Source organism: Tursiops truncatus, chromosome 13 (genome assembly GCF_011762595.2).
Source record: "Tursiops truncatus isolate mTurTru1 chromosome 13, mTurTru1.mat.Y, whole genome shotgun sequence".
Lineage (NCBI taxonomy): Eukaryota > Metazoa > Chordata > Mammalia > Artiodactyla > Delphinidae > Tursiops > Tursiops truncatus.
The window spans coordinates 32,911,220-32,919,226 of NC_047046.1; the positions used below are offsets into that span (position 1 = coordinate 32,911,220).

At 43.4% G+C, this 8,007-nt stretch overlaps 2 protein-coding genes across 9 annotated transcripts in view; one reads left to right on the top strand and one right to left on the bottom strand.

The window, feature by feature from the left end:
- Nucleotides 1-491: 491 nt before the first annotated feature.
- Nucleotides 492-1,851, bottom strand: LOC101325317 (protein LDOC1-like). Its single transcript, XM_019920764.3, has one exon. The coding sequence runs from the start codon at nucleotides 1,849-1,851 to the stop codon at nucleotides 1,453-1,455; it is 399 nt and encodes a 132-aa protein (XP_019776323.1). The 3' UTR covers nucleotides 492-1,452.
- A 216-nt stretch (nucleotides 1,852-2,067) lies between these two features.
- The window catches only part of AKAIN1 (A-kinase anchor inhibitor 1), a 79,772-nt gene continuing 73,832 nt past the window's right edge, over nucleotides 2,068-8,007 (top strand). For 5 of the 8 annotated variants that reach the window (XR_012325333.1, XR_012325337.1, XR_002173374.3 and 2 more), the window contains exons 1-2: nucleotides 2,237-2,519; nucleotides 6,250-6,321. The gene's annotated coding sequence lies outside the window, so the exon portion shown is untranslated. The other 3 variants (XM_073790553.1, XR_012325334.1, XR_012325335.1) reach the window with 3 other exon arrangements.

Sequence of the window (8,007 nt, forward strand, 5' to 3'; positions counted from 1 at the left end):
TGCTATACAGTAGGACCTTGTTGTTTATCCATCCTATATATACTAGTTTGCATCTAATCCCAAACTCCCAATCCTTTCCTCCCCGACCCCCCTCCCCCTTTGCAACCACAAGTCTGTTCTTTATGTCTGAGTCTATTTCATAGATATGTTCATTTGTGTCATATTTTAGATTGCTATAACCTGTCTTTTAATCAAATCGTGCAAAAATATAATTAGAGGTTTTCAGTTCAGTCCTTAGGTATGTGAACTGTCCATCAAGGGGGCAGTGATGAGTTTTTCTTAGTATGAAGATGTGACTAGAATTCAAGCTATTTCAGTGAGACTATATTGACCACCAGAATGACAAAACCTATGGACAGGTAAGGAAAGGCAGCTATTGATTTTGGTCCTGAGAGGATTTTAAGAACTACTTTGTTTGACATGAAGGCTCAGACCTTCCTTTTTCTTCCCCTTTTTTGGCCCTAAGAGAATCACAGAATTCTGAACCAAACTTTAATGATCAAGTAATGCCTTTAATTACAAAAGAAAAACTGAGGCCAAAACTGTAATTCACAAAAAAGGAAGCAGCCAAGTCATTTAATACAGGGGAATAAAGGTGAGTGGATACAGCTCAAAGAATGCACCATTCCCTGCCACCCCTTCTTTTTGCTACAAGTTCCACCCATCTTTAAAAACACCAGCTTTGCCAGATTCAGGAGCAAAGAAATTGCTCAAGTTGGGTTTTCTGCCTCCTTTGTAAGCTGCACGTTTTTAACATGTATTTTAAAACTGTGATGTGAAAAGGCCATAAAACAAGAAGCAAATATGCCATTCTCTGCACATGAAAGCATTATTTTACCAGACATCAGAATATGCACTTAGAATTTTTTCTCACAGTTGTGTTCCTGTGGAGATATACACTTGGTCTTATTCATCTGTTTCTCCTGTAACCCCAAGTACAGTCCCCAACACATGGTGCTGTAAGATACGTATTTACATTTTTAAAGTGAATACGTTTTCCATATACTGTTCATTGCCTAGACTTTTCTGATAAAAGGCACAGTCTCTGAGCCTGTTGTGGTTTCAGAACAGAAACGAAGTATGTGAAAAACAGGTTCCTGGGGCAGGAGTGTGAATATTTGTCTGCCAGCCACGCGAACCCTGGCAGCTGTCTCCGGACCTGAGGTCTCCAAATCGGTGTCCCCGGGCGTGTGACAAGCTCAGGCACTTCCCAGGCTGGCACAGATCGTCCAAGGCGGGCAGCAGCAGTTTTCAGAGACGGCAGGGGCGCGATTCGGGGTGGTCCGTTCAATTGCTAACAGGCCCCCCGCCAGTGGCCGCGTTGCTGGGCCGAGTGCAAAGGCAGCGGGGCTTCCTCGCAAGGGTCGGGCCCAGCAGGTGGGGACTGGAGAACTCTTTGTGAGTCACGGCCAAGCACGACCCGGTCCGTGGGGCTCGCAGCACTGCCGTTTCCTACCCGTTCCTGCCAAAGGCCCGCTTCAGCGCGTCCACGAAGCCCTCGTAATGCGCCAGGATGGGGCTCTCCCTCTCGATGTAGGGGACAACCCACTCCTCGGCCGGCCCACTGAGGCGGCTGATTAAAAACGCCACCTTGAGGGTGTCGTTTGAGAACCTGGCCTCAAAGAACCTCATGTAAGAGACCGCTTGGATCAAAAACTCGGGAAGCCGGGCGGAGTCGCCTTTGAACGTCTCGGGAAAAGCCACCGGGCAGGCGGGCGGGCGCACCTGGGCCAGCAGGTTGGCTTTTTCGCACAGGAGCCGCCGCACCTGGTCCATGAGCTCTTTGTTTTCCCTGCGCAGCGCACGGTTCTGGGTCAGCAGGTCCTGCATCATGACCGCCAGCGCGTCCATCACCGCCCGCCGGGCTCCGTCCCTGCCGCCGCGCCGCCGGAAGTGCGTGTCGCTCGGGGGCGGGTCCCGGCGGTCCCGGCGGTCCCAGCGGCGGCGCGTCCGGCCTCCGTGGTCCAGGCCGGGCTTATGCCCGAGCGCCGGCAGGCAGCCTCGCCGGGACTACTGGCCGGAAAACCAGCATCCGGGAGGCCTGAAGCAGACGGGCAGCAGCCAGAGAGGAAATGTGGAGTACACTGGGGACCGAGCCGAGGAACGTAGCGCCGCGCTCGGCGGAGGAACCTGACGCCGTGGCTGCGCACCGGCCCTTCCGGTGGGCCCCGTCCGCAACTTCCGGTGGGCTCCGTCCGGGACTTCCGGTAGGCTCCGTCTGCGACTTCCGGTAGGCTCTGTTCGCGGCCGGCGAGCAGGTGCTTAAAGCGGAAGCTGTCTGCTCAGGGATCGCGCGTCACTGGGCAGCTGCGGCTTCGCCCGGTCCTCCCGAGCTGCGAAGCAGTCGTAGAGTTTTTTGAAGTTCCATATTCCTGGATGTTCGCGTGTTACGCTCAAGGCTTCACAGCCACGAGGAGGCAGTTCTAATGAAGCCCTCTGTGCCTGCAGAGTAGACCATCCCTTGGGGCTTCCAACTTGACGGAACAAGGAGCATCTCTCCTATCCGGAGTGCCTCCCAGGTGCCAGACGCCTTATCCTATCTCATCTAAGCGTCCCGACTCTGTGAAGCCCATGCTGGGTTTCTCGTTTGTTTGTTTGTTTTTGTTTTCCTGAGGACACAAGCAGCTCAGAGAGTATATAAATTTATTCTGGCTACAGAGTCGGTGGTACGTTGGTGAAGGCTTCCTGAGTGCCAGGTGATTGAGGATGAACTTAAACTTAAGGTGGCGGCAGGGTCTGTAGATTGGAAGGGGCCCTGTTGAGATGAACGCCATCTGTATTTACAAGAATGAGAGGAACAGATTCCATCTGGTCCAATTCAGCCACCGTTTACTGGCGCTGGCTGTGAGCTCTGCTTCTCTACTGTAATTAGGCTCTGCTCTGACCTCCTTCCTATCTAACCAGTCTCCTATTTTTTCCATCAATGTGACGTGCTAGGTAAAGAAAACTTCAGCCTTTGTGTGTGTGTGTGTCTGTGTGTGTGTGTCTGCAACCAGCGAGTCGTTAAGCACGTTGTCTATCAACCACTCTCAGGCTCTGGGACTTCAGCTATGTCCCACTGTTAACATATTTGAGGCGCTTAAAGATTGACCCTGAGGATCCTCCCATGCCAGAACCACCCGAGGTGAAACTGTGGGGAGGAAATTTCAGGAGGAGGTATTGCTGTGTGGTTCAGTGACTAAGAAACCCAAATAGCATATCATGATGAGTAGTTACATTTACGTTTAAGAATATAATTTTTGACTTTTTAGAAATGAGAAGTGATAACTTTTTGCCAGAATCCTCCGTTTGTCATTTACATGGAGATGGTAGGTTTTGATTCTGGCTTTTGATCGATGTACTTTTATTTGGTATTTTACTGTTGGAGACTAGTTTGTATTAATAAAACAATGTTTCCTAATAAAGCTGCAGGTCATAAATTGTGCTAAAACACTTTCAAAAACAAAGTACAAAAGTACTTGAGATCAGTTAATTAAAATGTATGTACCTCAAGAAAGAAGAAAGTCAAATAACAAAAAAGTGGTTATCTTTGGGTGGTAAAATTTTTATTTTATATGTCTGCATTTTTGAAGTGACTTGATTTTACAATAAAAACAACAAAATTTATTAAAAATGAAAGAAAACAGGAAATATAAAAGAAATGCTTTCTATTTTTAACACATTAGTTATCTAAAGGGAATTTTGGAAAGCACAGAGGATGAATGCCTAGCTTAACTGAGACTGCATTTCAGATCTCAGGCTTAATCTGAAAACACGTAGTATTCTTCAGTTCCTTTTTAGCTAGAAATTATTATTATTATTTTGCCAAGGAAAAAGATAACATGTCATCATATTCAGTTCATCTAAAGAAAGGAAAGCCATTTACTGAGTCGCTATAACTTATGGAATTTCTCTGGAGCTACAGAGAGTATCAAAATGTCGTTTAAGGTTTCAGAGCCAAAATGAACTCTTAGTTTGTCCTCAGTATAAGAAATACAAAATTTATGAACGCAAATACAAGACTGGGCAGTCAGCTCAAAACACTGAGGATGTGCTTTCCACTAACTAGTAATACCGCATACATTCTTATGCACATATCATATGTTACAGTATACATTTTTTTAAAAAAACATGTTGCCAGATATATGATAGGTCATCTAGTCCAGAGCTTTTCTGTGCTGGGAGTTCTAGTTTTTTGTTGTTGTTTTTTAATCACTGGTTTAATCTCTTTACTTGTTATAGGTCTGTGCAGTTTTTCTATTCCTTCTTGAGTCAGTTTTGGTAATTTGTGTGTTTCTAGGACATTTTTCAATTTCATTTAATTTATTGGTGAACAGTTATTCATAGCATTCTTTTATTTGTGTAAAGTTGGTTGTAATGTCCCCATTTTCATTTCTGATTTTAGTTATTTGCATCTTCTTTTTTCTTTCTCAGTCTAGTTAAAGTTTGTCTGTCAATTTTGTTGATTTTTTCCTAAGAACAGACATTTGGTTTCATTGATTCTCTATTTCACTTATCTCTGTTCTAATCCTTATTATTTCCTTACTTCTGCTAGCTTTGGGTTTAATTTGCTCTTCTTTTTCTAGTTCCCTAAAGTGTATATGGACCAAACTGGGTCCCCTCGAAATTCATATGTTGAAGCCCTGATCTTCAATGTGACTGTATTTGAAAATAAGGCATTTCAGGGAGGCAATTAAGGTTAAATGAGGTCATAAGGGTGGTTCTGTTTCTCTGAAGAACCCTGACTAATACATTCTTCTTTTAGTCATTTCTAATTCTTCTTTAATCAAGGGTATATTCATAGATCTAGTCTATAGAAAACTATCTTTCAAGTGTATACTACCAAAAAAAAAAAAATCCTATGACAAATAAGAACCAGGACCATGAATTTTTTGTATGTCCGTGGTTCTGTGCATTCTCAAGATGTTTTAAAAGGCTTAAGAGAAAATACATTGAATGATGGTACACACCTGCTTTGGACAGAGTTGTAGTGGAGGATGTTAAATTTATTAAATTTATTAAATTTGGGGTGGGGGGTGAGTTTTGCCACTGTGGGACTTGCAAGTCCAAAACCTGTAGGGCAACCTGGCAGGCTGGAGATTCAGGGAAGAGTTGATGTTGCAGTTCTGAGTCTGAGATAAAAGTGCAGGCAGAATTTCTGTGTTGTCGTCTGGAGACAGAACTCTTTCTTTGGGAAACTTCAGCGTTTGCTCATAAGACCTTCAACTGATTGAATGAGGCCCACCTGTGTCATGGAGGGTAATCTGCTCACTTTATTTTACTTTTTTTTAAGAATATTTTTAAAAAATTATTTATTTATTTTTGGCCATGTTGGGTCTTCGTTGCTGTGTGCGGGCTTTCTCTAGTTGTGGCGAGCAGGGGCTACTCTTCGTTTTGGTGTGCGTTTTTCTCATTGTGGTGGCTTCTCTTGTTGCAGAGCACGGGCTCTACGCATGCAGGTTTCAGTAGCTGTGGCACAGTAGTTGTGGCTTGCAGGCTCTAGAGCACAGGCTCAGTAGTTGTGGCGCACGGGCTTAGTTGCTCCGCGGCATGTGGGATCTTCCTGGACCAGGGCTTGAGCCCGTGTCCCGTGCACTGGCAGGCACCACCAGTGTGCCACCAGGGAAGCCCTCTGCTCACTGTAAAGTCAGTGATTCTAAATGTCAATCACATCCAAAAAATACCTTCACAGCAACTTGAAAAACAGATGTTTGACCAAACAGTTAGTCACCATAATCTTGCCAGGTTGACACATAAAATCAGCTATGTAGAAATTTGATTATTTTAGAATAAAACTTGAAGACATTTGAAGAAATGGCCTAAACAAAAGTGAGTGAGTGTGAGAGAACTCATCTGAACATTGTTTTTTATTTGACTCACAATTCTTGTAAAAAAGAAGTTAAATCAGGAATATTTCAAAATAGTTACTTCCTTTAGGCAAGTAAATGCAGAACCATGTCCCTATCTGTGTGGGGTTAATCAGAATATATTTCAAACTGCTGAAAGCAATTATGACAAAGGACAGTGTGACTGTCTAATAAATGGTTGTTTTTGTTGTCCAGCATGTATCTTTGTCACTTGTTTGCTCTCTTTGGGGGAATCATTTACAGTGACTCAAACTGTGAGTCAGGAAGTGAGATGTCGCCTGATGTCACACTAAAAAGACTTGTGAGACACATACTACAGGGGCTTGATGAATGGATAACCTGTGGAACTGAAATAGCATTTTATAGCTATGGGTATAATAGCATGGGTATAATTTTCTTGCAGGTATCCTTAGGAGATAGTCCTACTGCCTCCTGGAATGAATGGGCTTTGTTTTGACGTGGGCCTCATACTAAGGTAACAGTCTCTTTTGGTCATTTGTCAGCGTGTCTGGAACCCCAGCTATATTCACCAACCTTTATAGATTTGTTAGGGGAATCAATTGAGTAATGCATGTGAAAGCATTTTGGAAGCGATCAAAAATTAGAAAGTTGATAATACAAGTAAGACAATGTCTTTACCAAAGCGATTATAAATGTCAGAGTATTTATCAGAGACCATTTGTTGGTTTCAAAGCTTTATACAATATTTAAATGAACTTTGGCATTTTTGGTGGGAGGGTGGTTTTATTGAATTTTCAGACCTTTCCGTGTGGGAAGCAAAGCATTAAGGAATTCACTGAATTCAAGATATTAATAGCAGAGGCAATAATATGGCTTATATGACTATCAGTTTAACAAGGTTAAGTGGTCCTTTAAAGGACAGAATTATGTGTCAGATTGTCCTAGGTACTAGGACACAACAGTGAATAAAAACAGATACAGTTGCTGCTATTCTGGAGCTCGTGATCCTTGATTAAAGAAAACTGGGGCAGCATAGTAAAAGAAAAATTATGACAGGGCACCCCAGTTGATACTGTGTAGTCAGAGAAGTGGGCCTTGAAGAAAGGGCACTTAAGTTGAAATCTGAAGGACATGAAGGCATTAACTAGGGAGGAGATGGGGATTTTCACAAAGGCAATCGGCAAAGTCTCTGGTGTCAGAGGAAGTATGGGATATTTGAAGACAAAAATCCCGGCATATCTAGAGCACAGAGTGAAAGGGAAAACAGTACAAGATAGGGCTGGAGAAGGAGGCGGTGACTAGACAGTGCAGGTGCCCAGTGGGCTACATTACAAATCTTGGTCTTCACCCTAAGAACAATAGAAAGCCATTGAAGTTTTAATTAATAGGGCACATGATTATTTGTTTTGAAGAGATTACTCTGGCTATAGTTGGGGTCAGAGCAGATGTGAGGAGACCAACCAAAAGGCTGTTACAGTTGTCCAAGCAAGGGATGATAGTAGCTTGGATTTGCAGAGTAGCAGGTGAAAAGAGAGAAGCAGACAGCTTTGGGAATTCTATAAGGGGTCACATGGACAAGATGTAGTGATGCATTGCATGCAGCAAAGGAAAAGCTTGGTGACTTCATTTACTAAGATAGGAAATGCTGGAAGAGGATCATAGGTTTATCTTGGACATGTTGAGCCTGCCATTACTAATAACTGTAACCTTCCTTAATGTCAATTCCAACCACCCTATTACCACCAGTTCTTATGTTTCCATCTCATTCTCTTTAGTACCCCTACTCCAATGTTGCTTTTCCCACCAGTACCTATAATCTATTGATCTCTCATGGTTTCATGGGTTCTCACTCTTTTCTCATCTCATTGACCGCTTTATTTAATTTCTGTTCCTTCTGTAGTATCGTTATCATCACCTCTTTGCATATGTGCTCGACTCCCTTGACCTTCTCTTGCTTCATTCTCTCTTCTTGGAGAAAACACAATCCTACTTAAATTCAGTTCTCTACTTGCTCCTTACCTGCCCTCATTCTGGAGAAAAACACAAAGCCATGCTGAATGGGCTCAATTTATATGAGCATCAATATCAAACATACCCATAATGCTGCCTGAAAATCATACTGGCTTTCACTAGTACTCACTCTTCAACTCTCCTTGGTGATTGTTTCATACCTACCACACCTCAAATCTTTCTTCTCCAG

Excerpts from the sequence above, each read along its gene's own strand:
- LOC101325317 (XM_019920764.3), bottom strand. The coding sequence starts at position 1,851 with ATGGACGCGCTGGCGGTCATGATGCAGGACCTGCTGACCCAGAACCGT.